The sequence below is a fragment of the Diplotaxodon limnothrissa genome, linkage group LG9 (assembly GCF_057381915.1).
Source record: "Diplotaxodon limnothrissa isolate DT_005_m linkage group LG9, D_limnothrissa_male_GT1.1, whole genome shotgun sequence".
NCBI lineage: Eukaryota > Metazoa > Chordata > Actinopteri > Cichliformes > Cichlidae > Diplotaxodon > Diplotaxodon limnothrissa.
Genome location: NC_140604.1, coordinates 13,346,921 through 13,374,897, shown reverse-complemented (window position 1 = coordinate 13,374,897; position 27,977 = coordinate 13,346,921). Strand labels below are relative to the sequence as shown.

Genomic DNA, 27,977 nt, shown 5'->3' with positions numbered 1-27,977 from the left:
TAGCAGGGAGGCCCCGCATCCCATACCCCAATCTGAGGGCCAGCACCTCCTCCCAGCCCCCCAGCCCTGACGGCTAACAGAACCGGGGTGAGTGAAGACCCCGAACCTCCCTACGCCCGCTCATATGTAGTGTTGCTGTGTGCTGTTCTAAAGTGCATTTAAAACACAGGCGAGCATGGTACTAGCTTCCTCTCAGAGAGCAGCACGGCTCTTCCCGAAAACCCTTAGTGTCTAAATGCATTTAAAATTGAGGGTAGGGCACCAGCGCCAGAGGTGGGTTGGAGTACACCGACCATCCTCTGGATGCTGTAAAACGTGCCCACCCCCAAGGCCCTATATGTATGTGTTATGTGAGAGTGTGAGTAATGTGTCTAGGTTGCAGAATAAAATTGAGGCACAGGCGGCCAGAAGGGGACAGAGGGGGAGTGCCTCCCCTGCACCCTGGTGACAAACCTGCACCCCAAGCCCTGCGTGTGCGGGTGGGTGTGGTAGAGCGGGAATAGGGAGGCAGCTGAGGACAGGGAGGGAAGAAAGGGAGGGGCAAGCGGCCCCTCCCTGGGGCCAGCTCCCCCACTGACCCCAGTAGGCACCCACACACTCTGGAAACCACCAGGGCAAGGGGGCCCAGGCCCATCCGGACCGGGGCCCGCAGCAGCAGCACCGCCCAGCCCCACAGAGTCCGTGAGAGCGCACCCGACTCCACCCCAGAGAAAACTGCACCCACCCCATCATCCAATCATCTCCCAAACTACACAAGACAATAGACACCCAGGTTGAGTTCATTCTCCACCTCTCCTATATCTCTCCCCCCACCTGCAGAGTGAGCTCCTGTAGAGAGGAGACCACCTGCAAAGATATAACAGCCTCCCCACCAGTTAGAGAGACCCCTAGTTGGGCCGATGCACCAGAGGTCCCCTGCACTGGGACTGAGCCCCCCCTGCACCCCCCCCCCGCAGCTCCGGCGACACAACAGCCAGGACCCAAGCCCCCAAGGCCCAGCCAGCACCCCAGACCGGGGGCGGAGCACCCCCAGACCCCCAAGCCTCCACGCCCATCCCGGACCCACCCAGGGGCAGCCAGGCTACCAGGCCAGTAACCAACATCCGCCAGCACAGACCCTCCCCCATCTCCGCTGTACGCAGCAACAAGGAAAACACCATCTAAGAGCCACCAGAGCCCCTAACCAGGTCATGGCCACATCCCCCGGGTTAGGCCCTCCAGGGAAACATCCCTAGGAACTCCCCAGACGCCCTAAGGCCGTCCCTACCCCCATATCAACCACAATAGCGAAGGCAGGACCAAACCCTGACGCTAAGCTGATCGATAAATCTGCTTCCCATTTTGCAATAGGAAGGGATATTGATTCATCTATTTTAGAAAGTGTTCTGTATATTTTAGACAATAATTTGGGGGGTTTTAGACTAAAAAATAAATAAATTGTACCACACTTGGTGGTGTTTGTAATTCAGCTTCACTGGGATTAAATGTATTTTTTACTATGGGTTTAATTTGTTGATATTCCAAAAATTGTTTCTTGTTGATCCCATATTGTGTCTGTCAAACGAAATAAAGTCTGTTCCTTCCAATATATGTTCCAAGTATTTAATTCCTTTGCAACTCCAATCTGGAAAGTTTATCATATTATTGTTTTGTAATATGTCCGGATTGTTCCAGATAGGTGTACGTTTGCATGGGATTAATGAAGACTCTGTCATTTTTAGAAACTCCCACCATGCTGTCAGAGAAGAGCTGATGTTGATGCTTTTAAAGCATTCATGTCGTTGGATGTTTGAGCTGATAAATGGTAGGTCTGAAATTTCTTCTTTTTTTTTTTGGCCTGTCCCGTTTGGCTCTTTTGCCATCAGAATTGTTGTCTAAAGGCAAAGAAAGATGCCCAACGGATTTACTTTACCAAACTGACCATCCCAGCCTTGCCGTAATGGTCCATTTGATTCACCTTTTATTGTTTATTTTATTTTCACTTACTGAATACGGGACAGACTTGACTGGGGGAAAGAAGGGGAGAAAGAAAGAGGGAAAGAGAAACAGCTTAGAAGAGGGACGGGGGAGAAGGGCAAAAGACAAAAACCAACAGAACGGGCAGAGAAAAAAAAATGCATATATCGATCACCTGCTGAGAAAGAAAAAAGAAAGCAAGCAGAAGAGAACAAGAGTAATAGAATAAACAACATCACAATGATATATGGGAATATGACAGTAAATACTAAATGTTAAACATTATTGTGCAGCACATAAGATCAACAGAACACAGTGTGCTTTGAGGTAGGAGCCAAATAGGGTGTAGTTTGTGGGTGTGATCACCCGTGTGTACACCTGTGAGCATGGACGCGCTTGTTTTTTGTTTTTTAAAAGGTTCCTTCATGTAATAATCTGCTAGAGGGTGTGGGGGGGGCCACAGCCCCGTCCTCCAGGGCATGAAGCAGGTGTGGAGGAGATCAAAACTCCAGACATCCAGAGGCCCCCAGAACTCAAGAGACCAAGGAAGACCAACAGAGGGGCAGCTGCGCCACTGTCCCGGAAAGAGCTGAGGAGAGTCCCAGATGGGGGCTCACTCAGCAGCCGCGGAGCAGAAGCCAGGGGGAGTTGCAGTGACGTGCCCGTGAGCTCCGCCGGCAGCCAGCTGCGCCTGAGTGACCGAGCCCCAGGCCGAGAGGCCGGGGGCACCCCACCTCCGAAGTGGCCCGAGCGAGCCCCAGGCTCCAGGCCCCGATAAGCGGCCGCCAAGGAGTGAGCCGGTGTGTACCCGGACGCCCATCCCCGGACACAAAGAACCACCAACGCACCGATGTCTGAGGGGGTCCACCACTGGCAAGGGAAGTGGTGGTAGGGGGAGATAGGCCTCCAAACCTTGGAGGGCCTGAGATGTCCCCAGAGAGGTGGCGCCTGACACCCAACCTGACATATAGACACAGACATACAGGCACACACAGATACAAACATCCATTCCCACCCTCATGCTCTCATATGCACTTACTCCACACTCAACCAACGTGGAGACAGACATAAAGAGACGTTGTACACACGATCACACTCCCCAAGCGTACTCTACAAACCGGGTCTAGGTGCCCCCGCCCCTGGAGGGGGGAACTGCACCCAGACCCAGGTGGTGTTTCCCTTTTCCCTGCGGTGGGGAGAGGCAGACCGCCCCGACTCCGCAGCAGCAGGAAGGCTCCACACTCCAGACCGCAGTCGGACGGCCAACTCCTCCTCCTAGTCCTAGCCCCCCTGCTCCAGCAGGTCGCAGAGAATGGGGGTGAGAGAAGACTCCAAACCTCCCTCCACCCGCTCATTGTAGTGTTGATGCATGTGTGTTCTAAGGTGCATTTAAAACCCAGGAGGGCTTGGAGCTACCTGCCAGAGAGCAGCAGGTAAGCGCATGGTCCCTCCTGCTAGCCCTCAATGTCTAAGATAAGATAAGATAAGATAGAACTTTATTAATCCCTCGGGTGGGTTCCTCTGGGAAATTCGATTTCCAACGTCTACGTGTATTTAAAGGTCTGAAATTTCTAGGTTATTACATAGATGAACCTTGGATAGATGTAGAACAGGCACTAAGAGGGTGTGTTTAAACCATCTAGAGATGAACTGAAGCCTGTTGGCTAAAAAATAGTGATTAAAGTTAGGCAGATCTAATACTCCTTATCCTTGGTCTTTTGTAGTGTTTTTAAGCTGATACGTGGGGGTTTATCTTTCCAAAGGAATTTAGAAATATACGAGTCTAGAGATCTGAACCAATCTTGTTATGGCTTTTTTGGGATCATTGAAAATAAATAGTTTATTTTTGGCAAGACCATCATTTTTACAGCGGCAACCCTTCCCATGAGTGATGTGGGTAGATATTTCCACCTAGCCAGATCGCCTTCTACCTTCTTTAAAAGTGGGATGTGGTTTAATTTAGTTAATTCTGAAAGCTTAGGAGAGACATTAATACCTAAATATTTAATATTTCCAGATTGCAGTGGGGAAGGAGAAGAATTATGGAAGGAGCAATTAATCGGAAGAACTGTAGATTTTGACCAGTTAATTGAATAATCTGAGACACTTGAGAAAGAATTTATCAATGCAATTACCCCATTGAGCAGCTTTATGGTTTCATGGACAAAAGAATTTCTGTGGCTGCAATATGACACGCTATATAACCAGGGGTGCACATAAGTGGTCCGCAGGTGCGCATTCGCTGTCAAAATAAAAAACGCACACAAGATAAGAAGTTGCAACGCGTGTTTGCGTACATAAGATTTTCTGGAGGAGGACAGACATTTGTTTAGAACTCTTAAAGATGTCGAAGAAGCAAGCTCCTTTAAGCAATTACTTTGGCGTTCCTCCACCGCCAAAGAAATGTCAGAAGGAGTCCAAACCACAAAAGAAACGCGTATTCTCGGAAAAGTGGTTGCAGGAGGTGAGCTGGCTTCAAACAAATGATGAACGCACAGAGATTTGGTGCAGAATGTGTCATGAAAATCCCACTCTAGCGGACAAAAACAGCTTTTTATATGGACGCAAACGCGCGTTGCAACTTCTTATCTGGTGTGTGTTTTTTATTTTGACAGCGAATGCGAACCACTTATGTGCACCCGTGTAAATAACATAATGTTCTGCCGGATGTGTTGTTGGTTTTCCCTCAAGAAATGCATTATTGCTCAGTCTGCAATATCTTTCCCAGAACAAACACCAATTGCAAATAACATACTAAAAATAAACCTGAAAATCAGTTTAAAACAGCGAACTATGTTGCAAAGAGTGAACTACCACTGGCACAATTTAGCAGTCTTTGCAAACTTCAAAAAGCAAATGGCCTAGATTTTGGTTCCACTTGTCTCTTACCCGTGACTTCAGGATCTGACGCAGACGGATTCATGTTCTACACAGTTCTTGCATGTTCATAGAAATTTCTGTTCAATTAGAACCAAGTATTTGAGTTGATGATTGAAATTTTAATACAATGTTGTAATTTGTGTTTCAATAATTTTTTAATTAATGTTTTGTTTCCGTTAAAATATTATACTTTAATGTGGTGAAACTGTGATATTTTCCTCACCTTCTGTGTTGAGCTCATTGTTTCCTCTGTAGTGACTCAGCTGAGTCCAGATGGCTGAAAATGTTCCTCTGCTGCTCCGTCAGACTCTTCTCCTCCTGCTGATCAGCTGGGACACAAAACAGATCTTTGTTAGGCTCCACACTGCACTGAAGAGTCAAAGTGTCTAATATGTTCATCTGACAACACAAAGTACAAATTTCACTCTGATTGCTTGTAGAAATCTTGTGAGACGTGTTGTGCTGCAAAGTGAGGAAACTCTCTCACTCACTTATACTTCAGGAGGAACTTTGTGACATTGGCTCTAATATTCTAAGCAGCCCTTTACTATGACAGGGTCATAAAGTCATATTTTTCTACCAAATCACCAGGAGCTGCACATTAACCACCACAATATATTTTATTCTCTGTGCTTTCAAATATGAACACTGTTTACTTTCATCTCTGTTTCATTAGTTTTTGTTAACATCTTCCTGTGCATCACTTTACAGCAGCCAGACTCATTAAAATGAGACTTTGTAGGAGTTCACTTCCTCTCACGTGTTCATCCACAGCAGCTGGACAAGAAAGTTTATTGTGACCCTGATACTGCAGCAGATCGCTCTCATCCATTTCCTGTTATCACTTCAAATAGAAACGAGGCTGTAGAGGTTTGGTGCAGGCAGAAAAACAGCTGCAGGGACAATGAAAAGACTTTTCTGCTGCAACTTCTCCCAGCATGCTGAGCTAATGATTAGTTGGTGTTTTTCTCCAAACACTCTCTCACTCTTCTCTCAACGTGTTCACAATAAACTGTGAACAGACACCGAGGAGAGCAGCAGAAGACCTCATTCAGGAGCTAAACTCAACATGAACTGAACTCACAGTAAAGTTAGCTCGGTGCTTACCTTTAGATGAGCCCACAAACCGAGAGAAACTCCGCGATGAAGCTGCAACTCTTTCCAAACACAGGAAACAGATCAGGGAGCAGAGACCCACGTGGTTCACGCTGATCTCAGCTACGATCCAGGAGACGAGGGTGGGCAGATCGATGCAGATATCGATCCCAACGGTGGTACTACTTTATTCTCTTTGAATGGAAAAACAGCTCTCTCTGCAAAAACCTCCTCTCGTGGAACATTCTTACTTTGCTCCGCCCCTTCTTCTTCTTCTTCATATCGTTTATTTGCGGTTGTCAAACAACAAAATGGTGAATTACCGCCACCAACTGGTGTGGAGTGTGAACTGGAACGTCGACCCTCAAATCCTCCCAAATAATTTACTCTCTTTGAATAAGTGGAATAAGGCCTGATAACTTTCACTTCTTGAGTCCTTTTGCAGTAAATCAATAAGATCCAGTTTTGTTTTTATGTTACTGAGGTTTTGGATCAGTTACCTTTTCACAGTGTAATATAACATGTGCTATAATTTTCTCTTTTTTGAATGATTTGAATGGAGGTTATAATCCACCATCACTGAACTGAAATGAATCTCTAAGTAGGAAGTCATCAGTTCAGTTTTTGATCAATTTGAGTGTATTTTACTGTGCAGGCTGAGTTTGATTCGATGAGTTAGGGTTTCTTATTGGTTATATTAATGTCATTAAATAGTTTTTTATTAGTTTTTTTAAATTAATTCATGTATGTATTTCCTTTTATATATAGCACTAATTTACAGTGGGAGTTTCCAAGTTGTGTTATTGCAGGGTAAATGTTATTTAGAGCCTTTTAAAAGTATTCTAATAATATCTTATCTTTTAACAGGAGTGACTGATTTTAAAAATGTGACTCTTTATGTCTGTTTAATATTTCATTAGTCTCTGTTACTCTATTATTTCTCTCCATACTCAACCTTGTTTTTTCCTATAACAGTTATATATCACATATTATAAATCTGACTTTGATAAATATTTAGATCTTCGCACATTTCAGGGTCCAAGTGTGGGTTGACTGAAGTGTTTGTTTTTATCCCCACAACATAATAAACATTTACTGTTATATGTACAGAACCAAAAATCAAAAATATGATATATGCATTACTGTCTTCAGCCTCTAGGGGTCATTGTTGTTCAGGAAGTGCATTCTCCTCTGACAAGCTGCTAAAAGCGCTTCTCTAACCAAAGACTGTAAACAGAAGATGCGAGAGTTCAGAAACAGTAAAACAGATTCACAGAAGCCACAGTGATATTAAACATACAGCACTGACAGTGATGACAGACAACATTACAGGTCAGTTGCAAAAACAATAACACTAATACAGAACACTGACTATAAATAATGACATTAGACCTCACTAAGATCAGGATAACTGGTGACCTTCAGGGCATCAATCCAGTATGCCTCTGATGACATGACATGAGCAGTGTTACAATTTATGAAACTGATGAAAGATTTTATTACAAAAAACTAAAGGAGTGTTTGTAAAATAGAATCTCTCGGGAAAATGAAGGTGTGGCAACACACAAATATATATTAGCAATTTGAGATGGACCGATCCGATATTAGGTATCGGTCCGATACTGACGTAAATTACTGGATCGGATATCGGAGAAAAATTTAAAAAAATGTAATCGAGCCATTAAATATCAAAAAAGCACCTCACAAAACTTGCGACATGGCGTAACTCGGCTCATAACCGTAGCACATTGCAGCAGTACGGGTCACGTGATAGAGCGGCTGTGTGTATTTGTAGCCTCGCTACCAATCCGGCATTTCATCTCCGAGGAAGTTTTCCCAGAGAGAAGTAAAGCAAGTGTGTAAGTTCATCTCTGAATATTTGTAAAGCATTCCAGCGTTAAGCTTAACAACCGATATATGGAGCGACTGCCTCTTCTCTCTCCTGCTGCTACTTCAATCGAAACTGATTAATGATCAGCTGATCGGCTTTTCTGTCACGAGTCCGTCTCTCTTGTTTGTTTATTGCTCACTTCGTGCCAGAAAGAGGAAACCAGCAGCTGAACAACTGCAGCACGTTTTAGCTTGATAAGCTGTTGTTAGAATCTATTTATTATTACTTTCTACTCCAGGATCTTTTTCTACGTAGCTGACGGCTGGTAACTGTGCAGGGGCGGATCTAGCAAAGTTTAGCCAGGGGGGCCGATAGGGCATTAACAGGGAAAAGGGGGGCACAAAAACATACTTTTCTTTCTTATTCTCATTTAAAATGTCTAGCTTTTAATAAATAATTATCCGAATCTTACACCCAAAGTTTTAATCTGATGTAAAATGTATAGAAGTCCATTACTGTATATAGTAACTATTAAGTCCAATATACCCTAGTAAGCTGTAGTACTTTTTCCTTTGGGAAGATACCATTTGTTCAATCTGCAATTCTGTTGAAGAAAGATGTTGAATCTATTTAATTATTCTTGAAAAATTACTGGTTTTTGTGTTTGTTTGTTTGTTTTTCCACACTGCATCAAATTAAAGTTGATTACGTCAATTAAGCATCATGAGGTGGAGGGTGGGTGGTTCCCTATTTTTTTTTTTTTTTTTTTTTTGCTGGGAGTTTTAGAACCCTATTAGTTAAGTTGCTTATTATTTCTGCTAAGTACTCTTTAAAATACCAGAATAGGGAGGATGGTGTAGGTTTAAGTTTATTAGATTGATCAGTATTGCTGAACTATGAAATATTTTGGGTGCAGTGCAGTTTTTTGCATACAGGTATAACAGAATAGCTTTAGTGTTTGTTTGTTTTTTTAACGTGAGTATGAACGTATACAAAAAGCAGCAAGATATTAAAAAACTGTTTTATTGATTAAAAAACACTATATCGGATTCATATCGGTATCGGCAGATATCCAAATTTATGATATCGGTATCGGACATAAAAAAGTGGTATCGTGCCATCTCTATTAGCAATTACATTTCAGCTCGCCTGGACTTTTGTACTAGTCTTTACTCTGGTGTTAGTCTGTCGTCAGTCAGCCGACTGCAGCTGGTCCAAAATGTTGCAGCAAGGTTACTAACGGGCACACGCAACCGAGACCACATATCTCCCATACTGGCATCCTTACACTGGCTGCCAGTCAGTTTTTGAATTCATTTTAAGATTTTATTATTTGTTTTTAAGGTGTTGCATAGGTCTGAACTCTCATACCTTTCAGATTATTTAAATTAGTACATTCCTGCAATATCACGGAGGTCTGTGGATCAGATGCTCTTGGCTGTCCACGGTCCACATTAAACACAGAGGAGACGAGGCCTTTGCTGTGACTGCTCCTTAAATTGTGGAACAAACTGTCCCTTCACATCAGGACCTCCTCAACATTAGACAGTTTTAAAACCCTTCTAAAAAAGGAATGAGTTTGTATAACTTTTGTCTTACTCAAATCGTATAGAAGTATTGTGTTGTATAGCTGGAGACAGCGTTAATACCGCTGTCTGCTTTGGTCGCAAAGCCATCATGGATCTCTGTGGAGATCCGGCTTTTTTTTTTAGAGTCAGTTAAAATCAAGGCACTCAAAAAGATCCTCTGGAAAAGAGTAATATTCTTGGAACAGAGTTTAATAAACAGAATTATATGGACAGTAAGAAATTACACACAGAATATAGCGAGACAGTTAGCAGAAAGCAAAGTGAAGCGAACCCCATGGTGAAGAGCCTTTAAGCACAAACATAACAAATTTGCAAAGGGATAACAAACAGTCGTTATAATTAATCACACATTGAAATATCAGACAAATCAACAATACAGCTCTTCCAATTAGCGGCTCGTTAATATTATGCTGAACACAGTCCAAAAGATTCAACAAGTCACATCAGTCTCTACTGTCTGTCTACTGTTTACTATAATAGCCAAGAAGCTAACAAAGGTAAACAGCAGTTTTCTCAATCCCTACTAATGAATGTTATCTTGTTTCAGGACAATACCAGGTAAGCAGATGTGCAGTTTTTTCTGGGATTTCACACAACCCAGAAAAAATAATTAATACATAATAGGCTTGGAGTGAAGATATGAATCATAATCAAGCAGCCCGCCCCCTCCCCTTTCGACAGGTTGTGTGTGAGACTTCAGCACAGCATCAAGCAGGCGCACCGAGGGCCCTGACACACGTTAACGCTGTCATCAAGATTGACACAATTGACACAATTACAATTTTTAACCCATCTGGAGCGCAGAATGCACGAACTTTGGACAAACTGTCCGAAATACATTGACAGAGACATTTCAGGGATTTCTGATTTCAGCGCTCCAGAACGGATTAATTGTGTAAAATTTTTAATCACGTAATCGTGATGTCAGCATTGACATTAAGTTTAACCCTCGAACCTCAAGAGGATCTTTCTGTCTCTTCAGATTCACTGTGATCCAGTGATGGGAGTGATTTCAGCCCTGAGTGATCACGCTGATGTTTGCACAGAGCAGACAATGAGGTGAATGTTTTGGCACATTGGTAACAGTGAAACAGTTTATTAGTAACGTGGGATCGTTTGTGTTCGGAGTATGAACTGAAATTCCTGAAGCTCTTGTCACACTGGTCACAGCTGTAGTTTCCTTCCATGTGTGTATGTTCATGAAGGTTACGATTGCCTGATTGTGAGAAGCTTTTGTCACAGTGTCTGCACTTAAATGGTTTCTCTCCTGTGTGGACTTGTTTGTGTGTTTTAAGGTTGACTGCAGTGGTGAAGGATGACCCACACTGATCACAGAGGTGCTTTTTAACCCCGCTGTGAATCAGTTCATGGCGTTTTAATCTACTTGATGTGGTGAAACTTTTCCCACATTCTTTACAGTATTTCAGTTTGTCTCCAGTGTGTCTACGTCGATGTACTTTTAAGGTGTATTGGTGACTGAAAGCTTTCCCACAAAGGTCACAACAAAACCCTTTCCCACCACCACATTGATGACAGGGTTGAGAACTGGATCCATTTGTGTCGCTCTGCTTCTAAACAAAGACACAAAGACAGTGTAAGTCAGTCCTTCAACATTTTTTTCCTGAACGTCGCCTGAAATAAAGAGCATCTCTGCAGACATCCAATTTTTTTTTTTTTTTTTTTTTTTGTGTCCCGTTTGGATCTTTAGCCATCAGAATTGTTGTCTTAAGGCCAAGAAAGATGCCAAGCGGATTTATTTTACCAAGCGGATCATCATGGCCTTGCCATATTGGTCCATTTGATTGACCTTTATTATAATTATGAATTTATTTTATTTTCAGTTGCTACAAACGGGACAGACATGACTGGGGGATAGGACAGGGAGAAAGAATGAAAGAAAGAGAGGGAGAGAAAGAAAACCAAAGGGGAGAAGAGACGGTGAGAAGGGGGGGAAGAAAGAAAAAGAAAAAAAAGAAAAAAAACAAACAAAACACCTGGGTCACCTGTATGGAGAAAAAAAGACAGAAGAGAAAGCAAACAAAGCAGACGTCCAATTACATTTTACTGTATCAGTTAACACACTCAGTTTACTGGGCTGCAATAACTACAATACTACCACCATAATACTACAGTAATACTAAAATCATAACTGACATGAAAATCTGAATAATCACTCAGAGCTGCTTTTCCATGCAGTAGAATTGCTAACATGCTAACACAGTTTAATGAGCAGAGTTGTTCCAAACAGTCAGGCTAAAATGACAAGATAACAATATAAATACATACCTCACAGTAACTGCACTTGTAGAGTCTCTTTCTGCTGTGGATCTGTTGGTGTCGTCTCAGGTCATGTGGAGATTTAAAAGTCTTCTCACACAGGTCACATTTATAAGGTCTCTCCTCATTGTGGGTAAACATGTGTTGTTGTAACTTTGCATGTGTTGTAAACTGTTTGCCACACTGTTCACAGCAGTACACATCATGTCTGGTGTGAATGCGTAGGTGTGTATTTCGATTCCGTATATGGCTGAAAGTTTTGCCACAGATGTCACAGCTGTATGCCTTAATTCCAGAGTGGGTAACTAGATGACTCTGTAAGCTGCTACTGTGAGTAAAAGCTCTGCCACACTGATCACAGCTGTACGCTTTAACTCCACTGTGGATGAGTTGGTGTGTTTTTAGGTAACCCTTCAAGGAAAAAGACTTTCCACACAAGTCACAGCTGAACGGTCTCTCTCCAGTGTGGATGACCTGATGCTGTTTTAGTGAAGCCTTCCTAGTAAAATCCTTCCCACACTCGTCACAGGTGTATGTTTTCTCTCTCTTTCTTGGTTGAGGTTTGTCGGCCTCCTGAGAGCGCTGACTTCTCGCTCCATGTTGGTCCTGCAGTGACAGAGATACAAACAGAGGCAGTGAGTGAAATGCAGTCATTGAACAAACTGAAGCTTCAAACTCCCTCCATTAACACTAGTTTTAAACCTGAAGGTGGAGTGTGGCACCAAACACCTTAAAGGTCTCTTATCCCCACCTGCTGGTAGTTCTAACACATTACATCCAACCTGCTGTTAAAAATAATTCATGACTGTTCAAACCAATGACTGTAGAAAACGTTGTCTCTATCACTCACTAGTGTCTGGCTAGATCATAAACCCCGCCTCCTCTATGTTAGCAGAGAGGGGTCAGACAAAAAATAAATAAATAAAGAAATCTGCTCAGATAATTTTTCAATCATTGACTATAGATTAAAATAGTAAAGCCCAATATTTATGCATGAAACCAGCTACAGCTGTTTGGTAGCTTACGTTAAAATAAAGTTTGTTTCAAATATTCTGGTTAAAAGAAACAGTCTGGATAATTCTTAATAAGTTATTGTTCATAGTTACATGGACATTACTCTGTACAGCTTACATGCTCTGAGAGAAATAATTTGAAGCTTTAATATTTCTTGTCCAATACCCAGGCAACCGCTGAAACACCAGTTATAATGCCTGCGTATGTTGGTGACCACAATGCAGCTGCAGACTGAACAAGGACTGAAACCTGCTCCATCTCATTTTTATCAATTTACATAGCACCTACAACTCAAAGGTAAACATATTGCAAAATCTGTTAGTATATAAGGCTTTATCTAATAAACAGCTCATATGTCAGCTGTCAGCAGAGCTGTAGAAAGGAAAATATGTAAGAGAAGAACTTCAGATCCCGAGTGTGTGAGGACAGAGAGGATCAGCTTTATTTCAGATTTGAGGGATAAACTTTATTTTTCAATTTGTGATGGTTCTGCTGTCTTTGTGATTCCAGGAGCTGCCCTCAGATTCAGACCTCAGCACCACCCAGTGACAGCAGACAGATCATCCAACATGTTCACATGTTAACTGCAAAATTAATTGATGAAAACAGTACAAAAGTTAAAGTACCACATGATGTGCTGTCAGTGAAAGCTGCAGCTCTTTTATTGATACAAGTAGTGCTGTCAATAGATTAAAAATAATAACCTCATAAATAATCTAATAAATCGCTCAATTTTCTGTATTTAATCGCAATCATTGATCAATAAGCCAGAATGCAATTACACTTTTTGAACTTTATATTTAAGCATGTAACAGACATTCATGCAATATAATGAAATAAATAAAGAATATTTGCGTCAATCTTTTAACACAGGTTCTCTCCTGTGAAATACAACTTTTTAAAAAGCCTATTTACTAATATGTAAGTATACATTAATATATAATATATATGAGTGCTGTCAAACAATTAAAATGTTTAATCATATTCATCACAGGGTTACTGTGGATTCATTTATTCTTTATGTTTCCTTTTATATATTTCCATAAATTTCTAATTTCTTCAGGCTGGAGAAACTGATCAGGAGGGCTAGCTCTGTGGTCGGCATGAAGCTGGACACTCTGGTGACAGTGGCAGAGAAAAGGACACTAAAGAAACTGCTGGACATTATGGACAATACCAGACATCCTCTGCACACGGCCATTAACAACCAGAAGAGTCTGTTCAGTGACAGGTTGCTTCTCCCAAAGACAAGAACTAACAGACTTAAAAACTCCTTTGTCCCACACGCCATCAAACTGTTTAACTCCTCCCTGGAGGGGAGAGGGAGGGGAAACAGGAGGACAAAGGAGGGGGGAACAACTAAGCTGTAGTGCCTCTTCACCTCACGGTGCAATACCTTTTGTGCAATACTTTTGTAAATAGTCAACGGTGCAATAGACTCAATACTTGAAATGTGCAATTCACTTGTATTTTTATTTTTATTCCTATTTATTCTATTTATCCCCTTCGTATATTTTATTTATATTGTCTCTGTATTTATATATGTGTGTGTGTGTATTATTTATTTATTTATATATATATATATATATATATATATATATATATATATATATTATTCTGTAACTCTGTAACTTCTGTCGGTGCTGTGCTTTTTTGGAAATCGAATTTCCCAGAGGAACCCACCCGAGGGATTAATAAAGTTCTATCTAATCTTATCTAATCTAATCTAATCTAATCAATGATAACAAACTCAAATTAACAGTTACTATTTTGGTTTAATGAAGTAAAATATCTGTTTGTAACCTGAGGGTTTTTACTTTTACTCCTTACATTTAAAAAACAGATGTGTTACTTTTGGTCTGAGGAATTTAAGGAGAGTTATTTCATCACTGCAGGCATCAAACATCAAACCAATGTGAACCTAAAAAGTAACACATGAAAGGCAATCCGGATCATGTACTAATCACCAGGGTGTGAAATATAAAAAGTACGGTGGCCCTGAGAGGCCAAACGGACTGCAACTTCAGAAAAAACTTGCAAAAAGAAAAACGCTGCAAAAAGAAAAACACTGCAAAAGCACACAAAGCACAACGGAAAAAGGAAAAAAGACAACGGAAATGTTTCTGGGGAGACAATAACCGGACGGACCAGTTGCACGAACCAAAACATGCTAACAAGTGCACTGGGACTGGGAGACACTTCAAAGAAGTGGAAGCGGTGCGGCCAAAGAGTAAACTTTCAAAAGTAAGTTCTGAATATTGTGTCACTTATTTATGTGCAAAAATTTAATCATGAGGAACATTAAAACATTACTGTTGGCCACATGCCGGCAAAGTTATGTGACATTAGCGATGTTTGTACTTTCAGCATTTACTTTGTTTTAAAGCCTTTACTTTATACGCCGTTAGATAGTCGACCTTAATCTTACAGAGAATGTGATGATTTTATGGATAATTAAAGTCAGTCATATATACACAAACTCAACAAGCTGAAAGTCAGTGATGCTGCTCGGTTTGCAGTCCTGAATATCACGGCACAAGCAGGATTCACTGCACTGTTAATGTTAGCTATGTTATATTGCTGCCTCTGTTCGGTGGTGTCGAGCCAAACGGACTTTAACGTGTGTTTGAACGAGCTGACGGTTCACTCCTTAAGCTGAAAGAAAGATGCTTTAATCACAGGAGTCGCACATGTGTCCACTGTACCATCTGGGAACTCTTCTTGTTTAACACTCGTAATAACACAAACACTAAATCCTCCTGTTTGTAGCAGTGTGTACACCTGAGACTGTCACCTGTCTGTCTGTCCTGCACTCTCTCTTTCTTTCTCTCTGATTGTGGAATAAAAGTATGAACATGTGTTTATAAGTTACACTTGTGTTTGAAACTTGCAGCTTATCACACATTTGATTTCCATGTGTGACGACTGCAAGTGTCCAGAGTGAGGACAGACTGAGGGACACGCTGCTGCACATCATCTGTGAGGCTTTGCACCCCTGATGATCCACCAGGACAAACTCAGCAGTGTGTGAGGAAGAGGAGGAGGAAGAGCCAGCAGCAGCTGACAGATGGAGAGAATAGACAGACTGTTCCCTGTTTGTGAAGGACTGCTAGGAAAGTTTAACATAACTAACTGTCTGTCCTGAATCGGTCTTATTAGGTAATGTTCAAATAATTTAATCATTCCAGTGTTTTCAGTGTGGGAGAAAGTACTCAGGGCCTTCAAGTTACACACTATGAAAGGCAGCAACAAGTTTAATGTTCAGAAACCTAAAGTATGTATCAGCAGCAGAATGGAGCTAAAAATAAATGTTTGTTCCAGTTCTATGAAGCTTTGAGTATTTTGGATCAGTAGCACTGCTGTGTTTGTTGCATCATATTGCTGTAATTGTTTATATGCTTTATATATTCTGAGCTAAGTTGATCTATAGTGTTACATCATATTCTATAAGGATGTTATGTGTTTGTATACTTTCTGCCCAGTTTGACCCATTTAGCAGAAGCCAGCCTGTTTAAGGCTCTGATATCTATTCTGTATGACTTAAAGCAGTTATGACATGGTCTGATTTTCTCACCCAATAAAGGAATATTTAATATATCAGTCTACTCTTCATTCTATCAGACACAGTTTTCACAGCTCGTACATTTTCTTTTTCCACACATATATGTAAGCATTGAGCCAAATTTAGTAATGCCAACATATTAAAAGAACAATATTTGTCTCTTATATATAATACATCTATATATATATATATATATATACACTGTCACAGATACTTGTCTTTAAGTGAAGATTTAAGGTAATAGGAAATATAAATAAATGCAACTTGAATCTTTACTGAAGCTCAGTGTTTGGCACAGAGTTCATGTTCACTGCTGTAATAACTAATAATGATTAATATAATATTGGCCATATTATATTTACATTACCAAATTGAGATGACTTTAGTCTCATGAACAACATTAGCTAATTGTCATTTACTAGCTAATCTTAAATGACTGTTCATGTTCAATCATGTTTTACAGTCCTGTGGTCTCAGCCTCAGATACTTATTAAATCACACAGAGCTCATGTAGAAACAAATGTGCAAAATATGTTCTCCTTCATTTCTGTCAAACAAAGCTGTATGAAACGTTTCCAGCTGTTAGTATCATGGTTGCTAGGCAACCTGGGCAGCGCGACGGAGGCTAGCCCGTCCCATTTCACAAGCCTACAAGCCTCGCACTTCCGGCCTCAGCGGTCTTTGAGTACGCGGCCCTTGAGGACCGTTGAGGCTGTGTACTTTAAAGCTGCAGAACCTGAATTGGGAAACAGACCCTGAATTGGGAAACAGCCATACATACATGTTTTGGTTCGTGCAACTGCTCCGTCCGGTTATTGTCTCCCCAGAAACATTTCCGTTGTCTTTTTTCCTATTTTCGTTGTGCTTTGTGTGCTTTTGCAGCGTTTTTCTTTTTGCAAGTGTTTTCTGAAGTTGCAGTCCGTTTGGCCTCTCAGGGCCACCGTAAAAAAGAGATGAAAGGGGGAAACTATGAGTTAAGTGTTTTTCTTCTTTTTGTTTTTGCACAACAACTGAACGACTGCAGGTGCTCATAAGTTGCAGTAACAATACTTCAGCATCTAGCTATCCATGCAGAAGATGAGCGAGCATAACTGGAGTAATATTTTTAAGTGGCAGGTAATTTCAAATGCAGCATTTCTATCAGCTCAACAAACATCAGCAAACAAACAAACTGTTTGTGTGCAGTTTTGTCTCACAGTGTGTTGCTCGCTAAAGGTCCAGCTGCTGTACATCACAGGGAGAAAAAAGAAAGAGCTAACTTCACTCAAGAGATGGAGAAAGATAAGACACACAGGACAGGAAAGGAAGAAGAGAGGTTAGATTTAAAGGGAAGGACTGCTCAGTGGGATTTGATCAACTCAATGTTAATTCAGTTGTACATTGTTGTACATTTGTACACAGTGGATTAAATAAACTGGAAATGTAAAGCTTACATGTAAGTCCTCGTGTTTTGAAATCAGATATTGGGTCTGTACATGTGACATTGTGTTTTTTCAGGTTTTGAAAGATGCTGCAAAACAATCTGAGACAAACTATTTATTAAAGTGACTGTATATATAATAATATACAACACAGTCATATAACAGGTTGGGAGGATGAGAGTTTTAGACGTGACTGATTATTTGGTGAAACTGTGATATTTTCCTCACCTTCTGTGTTGAGCTCATTGTTTCCTCTGTAGTGACTCAGCTGAGTCCAGATGGCTGAAAATGTTCCTCTGCTGCTCCGTCAGACTCTTCTCCTCCTGCTGATCAGCTGGGACACAAAACAGATCTTTGTTAGGCTCCACACTGCACTGAAGAGTCAAAGTGTCTCATATGTTCATCTGACAACACAAAGTACAAATTTCACTCTGATTGCTTGTAGAAATCTTGTGAGACGTGTTGTGCTGCAAAGTGAGGAAACTCTCTCACTCACTTATACTTCAGGAGGAACTTTGTGACATTGGCTCTAATATTCTAAGCAGCCCTTTACTATGACAGGGCCAGAAAGTCCTATTTGAAGGTTTGGGAGAAGGACCATGTTAAAGGTGGATTGGGGTTTATACACTTTGTTATGATACAGGTAAGGCTGTAAGAGCCTGAGAAGGTGTCCTGAATAAACCTCTAAAACCAGTTTTCAGCTAACGACTCTGCTTCAGTCTGGAAAACAGACGTCAAGGCGACAGGTCTGTAGTCATTCAGTCCTGTGATGGTGGGTTTCTTGGGAACAGGGATGATGGTGGAGCATTTGAAGCAGGATGGAACTTCACACAGCTCCAGGGATCTGTTGAAGATGCGAGTAAAGATGGGAGCCAGCTGTTCAGCACAGGTTTTGAGGCAGGAGGGTGAGAAACCGTCTGGTCCGGGGGCTTTCCTGCGCTTCTGTTTCTGAAATATGTCTGTGAAGGTTCTCAGTCATCCAGGTCATCGTAGTCAAAGGAGCTTGCAAAGAAAAGCGTCTGGACTTCTTTAAGTTACTTGCAGACGTTTCACCTCTCATCCGAGAAGCTTCTTCCGTTCTAAGGTCAAATGGCGGGGAGTCCCAGATTTAAACCTAGTGGGAGTTTCCCCCCAAAGAGGGACAAAAGGACCCCCTGATGATCCTCTAATCGCCTGAGCCAAGGTGTGAAACTGGGTGTGGGTCCCAATCAGCCAGAGTTTCGGGTGTGCTCTTTGTGAAACGTGGCCCCACCTTATCATGTGATTTCCTGAGGTCAGATGGCCCAGGATGTGAGTGTGAGGGTTAAGGCGTCTGGGGATGGATCTCAAAACTGGATTATAGATGGCAGACAGCTGGTGTCCTAAACCCCCGCCTCTGTTCAAAGACTCAGCTGTCCATTTTAAGGACAAATGTCACTCTTTCGAGGATGCCAATGTTCACATTTTGGACAGAGAGGACAGATGGTTTGAAGGAGGAGTGAAAGAAGCCATCTATGTCCACTGTGAGTGACCATCTTTGAACAGAGGCGGGGGTTTACGACACCAACTCTCTGCCATCTATAATCCAGTTTTGAGATCCCTCCCCAGACGCCTTAATGCCCACTAACATCCTGGGCCATCTGATCTCAGGAATTCGCATGATAAGGTGGGGCCAGGTTTCACAAAGAGCTCATCCGAAACCCTGGCTGATTGGGACCCACACCCAGTTTCACACCTTGGCTCAGGCAATTAGAGGATCATCAGGGGGTCCTTTTGTCCCTCTGTGGGGGGATACTCCCACTAGGTTTATATCTGGAACGCTTCACGAATTTGCGTGTCATCCTTGCGCAGGGGCCATGCTAATCTTCTCTGTATCGTATCCAATTTAGCGTACGCGCTTGCCGAAGCAAGCCGAAGCAAGTTTATATCTGGGACTCTCCGCCATTTGACCTTAGAACTGAAGAAGCTTCTCGGATGAGAGGTGAAACGTCTTCAAGCAACTTAAAGTCCAGACGCTTTTCTTTGCAAGCTCCTTTGACTGTTTCTGAAATAGTTGGCTTACGTCCTCAGAGAGTATTCTGAGTTTCAGGGAGAAGGAAAGGGGGGTGAGAAGTGTGACGGAGATCGTTGAAGAGGGTGGTGGTGGTCGTTGATATTTACATAATGACTGAAAAGAGCACCACTGAAGGAACAATAGGCTGGGAGGTCAGTTATTTAAGAATTAATATGCAAAATCAGTGGTTTCAGTGCTTTCCTTCCTGCTTTGACTGCAGCTGTGTTTGACACAGGAAGACATTTTTACATTCTTCACGATTATACTTTATTCTTTTTGGGGGAAGTGCAGCTTTAAACCTTCACATGATTCAAGTCAACCCAACAAATCAATCTGAACGATCACAAGTGGGACAAACTTCTGTAGATAAAATAAAACCCACATTCAATCCACAACATGATTAAAAACATGATTTCTCCAAATCACCAAGAGCTGCACATTAACCACCACAATATATTTTTATTCTCTGTGCTTTCAAATATGAACACTGTTTACTTTCATCTCTGTTTCATTAGTTTTTGTTAACATCTTCCTGTGCATCACTTTACAGCAGCCACACTCATTAAAATGAGACTTTGTAGGAGTTCACTTCCTCTCATGTGTTCATCCACAGCAGCTGGACAATAAAGTTTATTGTGACCCTGATACTGCAGCAGATCGCTCTCATCCATTTCCTGTTATCAATTCAAATAGAAATGAGGCTGTAGAGGTTTGGTGCAGGCAGAAAAACAGCTGCAGGGACAATGAAAAGACTTTTCTGCTCCAACTTCTCCCAGCATGCTGAGCTAATGATTAGTTGGTGTTTTTCTCCAAACACTCTCTCACTCTTCTCTCAACGTGTTCACAATAAACTGTGAACAGACACCGAGGAGAGCAGCAGAAGACCTCATTCAGGAGCTAAACTCAACATGAACTGAACTCACAGTAAAGTTAGCTCGGTGCTTACCTTTAGATGAGCCCACAAACCGAGAGAAACTCCGCGATGAAGCTGGAACTCTTTCCAAACACAGGAAACAGATCAGGGAGCAGAGACCCACGTGGTTCACGCTGATCTCAGCTACGATCCAGGAGACAAGGGTGGGCAGATCGATGCAGATATCGATCCAAACGTTGGTACTACTTTAGTCTCTTTGAATGGAAAAGCAGCTCTCTGTGCAAAAACCTCCTCTCGTGGAACATTCTTACTTTGTTCCGCGCCCTACTTCTTCTTCTTTTTCCTAGAAATTGTATTTGCGGTTGTCAAACAACAAAATGGTGAATTACCGCCACCAGCTGGTGTGGAGTGTGAACTGGAACATCAACCAGCAACGATTTACTCTCTTTTAAAAAACTGGAATAAGGCCTGATAACTTTCTCTTCTTGAGTCCTTTTGCAGTAAATCAATAAGATCCAGTTTTGTTTTTATGTTACTGAGGTTTTGGATCAGTTACCTTTTCACAGTGTAATATAACATGTTCTACAGTTTTCTCTTTTTTAAATGATTTGAATGGAGGTTATAATCCACCATCACTGAACTGAAATGAGTCTCTAAGTAGGAAGTCATCAGTTCAGTTTTTGATCAATTTGACTGTATTTTACTGTGCAGGCTGAGTTTGATTCGATGAGTTAGGGTTTCTTATTGGTTATATTAATGTCATTAAATAGTTTTTTTTTTTAATTAATTCATGTATGTATTTCCTTTTATATATAGCACTAATTTACAATGGGAGTTTCCAAGGTGTGTTATTGCAGGGTAAATGTTATTTAGAGCCTTTTAAAAGTATTCTAATAATATCTTATCTTTTAACAGGAGTGACTGATTTTAAAAATATGATTCTTTATGTCTGTGTAATATTTCATTAATCTCTGTTACTCTATTATTTCTCTCCATACTCAACCTTGTTTTCCCTATAAAACACAGTTATACATCACATATTATAAATCTGACTTTGATAAATATTTAGATCTTCGCACATTTCAGGGTCCAAGTGTGGGTTGACTGAAGTGTTTGTTTTTATCCCCACAACATCCTAAACATTTTACTGTTATATGTACAGAACCAAAAATCAAAAATATGATATATGCATTACTGTCTTCAGCCTCTAGGGGTCATTGTTGTTCAGGAAGTGCATTCTCCTCTGACAAGCTGCTAAAAGCGCTTCTCTAACCAAAGACTGTAAACAGAAGATGCGAGAGTTCAGAAACAGTAAAACAGATTCACAGAAGCCACAGTGATATTAAACATACAGCACTGACAGTGATGACAGACAACATTACAGGTCAGTTGCAAAAACTGACCTGTAATGCTGGTAAGGAGAGTTCGTCCGTTAGTCGAACCTCAGATACAGGAGGAACAATGCGGTTTTCGTCCTGGTCGCGGAACACTGGACCAGCTCTTTATCCTCTCCAGGATACTTGAGGGTGCATGGGAGTTTGCCCAACCAGTCTACATGTGTTTTGTGGACTTGGAGAAGGCATTCGACCGTGTCCCTCGGGGTGTCCTGTGGGAGGTGTTGCGGGAATATGGGGTGTCTGGCCCATTGCTACGGGCCATTCGATCCCTATACAACCGTTGCAAGAGCTTGGTTCGCATTGCCGGCAATAAGTCGGACTCGTTCCCGGTGGGTGATGGGCTCCGCCAGGGCTGCCCTTTGTCTCCGGTTCTGTTCATAATTTTTATGGACAGAATTTCTAGGCGCAGCCAAGTGGCGGAGGGCTTTCACTTTGGTGGCCTCAGAATCTCATCTCTGATTTTTGCAGATGATGTGGTTCTGTTGGCTTCATCAGGTGAGGGCCTCGCACTGGAACGGTTTGCAGCCGAGTGTGAAGCAGCGGGAATGAGGATCAGCACCTCCAAATCTGAGGCCATGGTTCTCAGCCGGAAAAGGGTGGAGTGCCCACTCCGGGTCGGGGATGAGTTCCTGCCCCAAGTGGAGGAGTTCAAGTATCTCGGGGTCTTGTTCGCGAGTGATGGGAGAAGGGAGCCGGAGATCGACAGACGGATTGGGGCTGCAGCTGCAGTAATGCGGACGCTGCACCGGTCCGTCGTGGTGAAGAGGGAGCTGAGTGTAAAAGCGAAGCTCTCAATTTACCGGTCGATCTACGTCCCTACCCTCACCTATGGCCACGAGCTGTGGGTAGTGACCGAAAGAACGAGATCGCGGATACAAGCGGCAGAAATTAGCTTCCTCCGAAGGGTGGCTGGCCTCTCCCTTAGAGATAGGGTGAGAAGTTCGGCCATCCGGGAGGGGCTCAGAGTAGAGCAGCTGCTGCTCCACATCGAAAGGAGCCAGCTGAGGTGGTTCGGGCATCTGACAAGGATGCCCCCTGGGCGCCTCCTGGGTGAGGTGTTCCAGGCATGTCCCACCGGGAGGAGGCCCCGGGGCAGACCCAGGACACGCTGGAGAGATTATATCTCTCGGCTGGCCTGGGAACGCCTTGGTATTCCCCCGGATAAGCTGGAGGAGGTGGCTGGGGAGAGGGAGGTCTGGGCCTCTTTGCTTAGGCTGCTGCCCCCGCGACCAGGCCCCGGATAAAGTGGATGAAGATGGATGGATGGATGGATGGATAAAGGAGTGTTTGTAAAACAGAATCTCTCGGGAAAATGAAGGTGTGGCAACACACAAATATATATTAGCAATTACATTTCAGCTCGCCTGGACTTTTGTAATAGTCTTTACTCTGGTGTTAGTCTGTCGTCAGTCAGCCGACTGCAGCTGGTCCAAAATGCTGCAGCAAGGTTACTAACGGGCACACGCAACCGAGACCACATATCTCCCATACTGGCATCCTTACACTGGCTGCCAGTCAGTTTTTGAATTCATTTTAAGATTTTATTATTTGTTTTTAAGGTGTTGCATAGGTCTGAACCCTCATACCTTTCAGATTATTTAAATTGGTACATTCCTGCAATATCACGGAGGTCTGTGGATCAGATGCTCTTGGCTGTCCACGGTCCACATTAAACACAGAGGAGACGAGGCCTTTGCTGTGACTGCTCCTTAAATTGTGGAACAAACTGTCCATTCACATCAGGACCTCCTCAACATTGGACAGTTTTAAAACCCCTTCTAAAAAATGAATGAGTTTGTATAACTTTGGTCTTACTCAAATCGTATAGAAGTATTGTGTTGTATAGCTGGAGACAGCGTTTATACCGCTGTCTGCTTTGGTCGCAAAGCCATCATGGATCTCTGTGGACATCCGGCTTTTTTTAGAGTCAGTTAAAATCAAGGCACTCGAAAAGATCCTCTGGAAAAGAGTAATATTCTTGGAACAGAGTTTAATACACAGAATTATACGGACAGTAAGAAATTACACACAGAATATACACAATTTAACATGTTTATCTTACTCATCACCTGTTTAATTTTTCTCAGTACACTAGAAGAACATGTTCATTCACAGCTGCCTCATCACATTTTTACACCTGAACTCTGTGGAGCCTGATCTCAAGGGTTTTGAGTCTGACCCTGAAACCACAAGAAGATCTTTCTGTCTCTTCAGGTTCACTGTGATCCAGTGATGGGAGTGATTTCAGCCCTGAGTGATCACGCTGATGTTTGCACAGAGCAGACAATGAGGTGAATGTTTGGGCACATTGGTAACAGTGAAACAGTTTATTAGTAACGTGGGATCGTTTGTGTTTGGAGTATGAACTGAGATTCCTGAAGCTCTTGTCACACTGGTCACAGCTGTAGTTTCCTTCCATGTGTGTACGTTCGTGCCTGTTACGATTACCTGATTGTAAGAAGCTTTTGTCACAGTGTCTGCACTTGTATGGTTTCTCTCCTGTGTGGACTCGTTTGTGTGTTTTAAGCTCCCATGCAGTAATGAAAGATGACCCACACTGATCACAGAGGTGCTTTTACACCCCACTGTGAATCAGTTCATGTTTTTTTAAGTGATGTGATGTGGTGAAACTTTTCCCACATTCTTTACAGTATTTCAGTTTGTCTCCAGTGTGTCTACGTTGATGTACTTTTAAGGTGTATTGGTGACTGAAAGTTTTTCCACAAAGGTCACAACGAAAGTCTTTCCCACCACCACAGCGATGACAGGGTTGAGAACTGGATCCATCTGTGTCGCTCTGCTTCTAAACAAAGACACAAAGACAGTGTAAGTCAGTCCTTCAACACTTTTATCCTGAACGTCGCCTGAAATAAAGAGCAAATAAAAAACAAACAAAATCATAACTGAAATGAAAATCTGAATAATCACTCAGAGCTGCTTTTTCATGCAGTAGAATTGATGAAACATCAGAATCAGTGAGCTGCAAACTTTCAGCCCCGACCGTGTCCGTGCTATCAGGTGAGAAAGGTGACATCTCACTGATTCTGATCTGCGGGTCGGCGCTTTGTGTTTATGTCTTCGTGCAGAATCCGTGTACCTGCTCTCATTTACTGTTTGGTGGTTGTCGAAATTTTGTGATGTTTCACCTGAGATTCGGGTGTTTCGGGCAAAATAAAATTATATTTAAAAAATCGATTCAGGAGTTTAATGAATCGATGTCACGTTATCCAAGCCAGAATCGATTTTAATCGGTAAATCGATTATCAAAACCCACCCCTAGCTAACACAGTTTAATGAGCAGAGTTGTTCCAAACAGTCAGGCTAAAATGACAAGTTAAAAATATAAATACATACCTCACAGTAACTGCACTTGTAGAGTCTCTTTCTGGTGTGGATCTGTTGGTGTCGTCTTAGGTAATCTATAGATTTAAAAGTCTTCTCACACAGGTCACATTTATGAGGTTGTTCCTCAGTGTGGGTAAACATGTGTTGTTGTAAATGCTGGTTTCTTGTAAAATGTTTGCCACACTGATCACAGCAGTACACAACATGTCTGGTGTGAATGCGTAGGTGTGTATTTAGGTTCCCTCTCTGGCTGAAGGTTTTCCCACAGATGTCACAGCTGTATGCCTTAATTCCAGAGTGGGTAACTAGATGACTCAGTAAGTACCTACTGTGAGTAAAAGCTTTGCCACACTGATCACAGCTGTACGCTTTAACTCCACTGTGGATGAGTTGGTGTATCTTTAGAGTACTCTTCCTGGAAAAAGACTTTCCACACAAATCACAGCTGAACGGTTTCTCTCCAGTGTGGATGACCTGGTGACGTTTTAGATCATCCTTCCCAATAAAACCCATCCCACACTCGTCACAGGTGTGTTTTTTCTCTCCCTTTCTTCTGTGAGGTTTGTCGGCCTCCTGAGAGCGCTGACTTCTCGCTCCATGTTGGTCCTGCAGTGACAGAGATACAAACAGAGGCAGTGAGTGAAATGCAGTCGTGGAACAAACTCAACCTTCAAACTCCCTCCATTAACACTAGTTTTAAACCTGAAGGTGGAGTGTGGCACCAAACACCTTAAAGGTCTCTTATCCCCACCTGCTGGTAGTTCTAACACATTACATCCAACCTGCTGTTAAAAATAATTTATGACTGTTTAAACACTCTAAAATCATTTTTTCCTTATTTTCCTTACTTTTACTCCCCACATTAAAAAATGGACTTTCTACTCATTGTATTTTCAAAACAGACTTTTTACTTTTGATTTGAGGAATTTGAAGGGAGTTATTTCATCACTAAGGGCATCAAACCAATTTGAGCCTGAAAAGTAACACATGAAACATAACGACTTATGTTGTGATTTGGCGCTATATAAATAAAATTGAATTGAAAGACAATCCTGATCGTGTACTAATCATCAGGGTATGAAACATAAAAAGAGATGAAAGAGGCAAAACTGTGAGTCATAGTCAGGAGTTAAAGTGAGACGTTAGGGCTGCACAATCAATCGTTAGAAAATCGCGATCTCAATTCATACTTATGTGCGATCTCATTTACAAATGACAACGATTAAAAAAAAAGGAGAAAAAAAAGATGACGATTGTACCGCATTTTGATCCGGGACATGAAAACAAGCGCTCACTCTTCCTGCTCAACAAATGACATGGGCGGAGCCTTATACCACGTGATACAGAAGCCAGCTTGCTGATAAAATTGGCAGGGGAAAAAACAACGGAGAGCATGTGAGAGATGAAGCTGTAAAGGCCAAGAAAGTGACAGGAGAAAATCCGTCCCGGTCAACCACCCAAACATCAATAACGGGAACCTTATACAGCGCCGTCGAACTCCCGCAGGCACAAAGAAATTACAGAGGCTTTCACTTATCACCTGGCTAAAGATATGGCTCCCATCAACACTGTGCAAAACGAGGGATTTAGGAAAATGATCAACACCCTAGACCAGGGGTCGGCAACCTGCGGCTCCGGAGCCGCATGTGGCTCTTTAGTCCTTACAGTGCGGCTCCGCGTGGTTTGGGAAATAAATTAGAAGTATTTAGCTGAAGTGTATTTTATTTATGTTAGTTCTTTTTTAACTTGTAGTTCTAAATTGGAAGATTATTGTGATATTGAAATATAAAAATAAAATTATATTCTATTTTTTTTTTTCGCTCAAAATAAGCGTCACACTAGCGGAAGCCGATATACCGCCCGAAATGCCGTGCAATTTATCGAGACTTTCAGCCCCAGGTAGGCCAATTATGGATCTTCGGGTCCACATTATGTCAGCAGCTGTTCTCCACCATGAACTATGTTAAAAACAAACGCCGCTCACGCCTCACAGATGACAGCTTATAGTCCTGTGTAAAGATGAAACTGACTTCGTACAACCCCGATCTGCAGACGCTGTGCGCAGAGGTTCAGGAGCAGAAGTCCCATTGTAAACATATCAGGGCAGACCCGACGATGTTTGTATGAAGATGCTTTTCAGCATCTCTTTATTGAGCACTTTTCACACACGGTTGCTGTACGCATACAGCCGGCTGTAGCTTTTCAGCTCATAGCCCGACACACACCAACACAACAGCATAGAGAGCACAGACGTTAAGGCGGCGAGGCGTGATTGCGAATCCCGCTCAGGTGCATCCGCCTCCCCTGCAGCAGCGCTGCAGACCACGCCTCGCCACACACATTAACCAGGTAAAATACATATTTAGGCAGAATTTTGCAAATATCTATTTTTCATCTTTTAGCAGCATAGTGCTTTTTTCCAGTTTTTTTTTTTAAAGTCAGGTCAAGGCTCCAAAAGCCCAAAGGCGATATAAGGGTGGCGGCTCACAGCAGTTTTTCTTTGCTACATGGATCATTTTAGTTCAGCTGGGTGTCTTTCCTTTTGTTATATTTCTTTAAGAGTTCAAAATGTGTTAATTACAGAAATAAAATGTAATTTTCTCTGTAGCACTTCATGGACTTCATAAGCAACACACCTTAGTTGTTCACACAAAGCATAAAGGTAAAAACAATATATACAGTGTTATCTTCATTTGAGATGTCA

General features: G+C 42.1%; 1 protein-coding gene and 1 non-coding gene across 3 annotated transcripts in view; both read right to left on the bottom strand.

The window, feature by feature from the left end:
- The window catches only part of LOC146625289 (uncharacterized), a 68,450-nt gene extending 50,579 nt beyond the window's left edge, over positions 1-17,871 (bottom strand). Inside the window, exons 1-2 of one of the 2 annotated variants that reach the window (XM_085362743.1) lie at positions 17,854-17,871; positions 11,638-12,234 (exon numbers count right to left, since the gene is read on the bottom strand). In XM_085362743.1, the coding sequence (XP_085218869.1) occupies positions 11,638-12,234; positions 17,854-17,871 (615 nt within the window). Of the gene's footprint in view, positions 1-5,059; positions 5,078-11,637; positions 12,235-17,853 lie in introns of those variants that run through there. The other variant, XM_085362742.1, reaches the window with a different exon arrangement.
- A 1,539-nt stretch (positions 17,872-19,410) lies between these two features.
- Positions 19,411-19,516, bottom strand: LOC146625288 (U6 spliceosomal RNA). Its single transcript, XR_014906528.1, has one exon. It is a non-coding gene; the product is annotated as a U6 spliceosomal RNA (small nuclear RNA).
- Between the last annotated feature and the right edge of the window lie 8,461 nt (positions 19,517-27,977).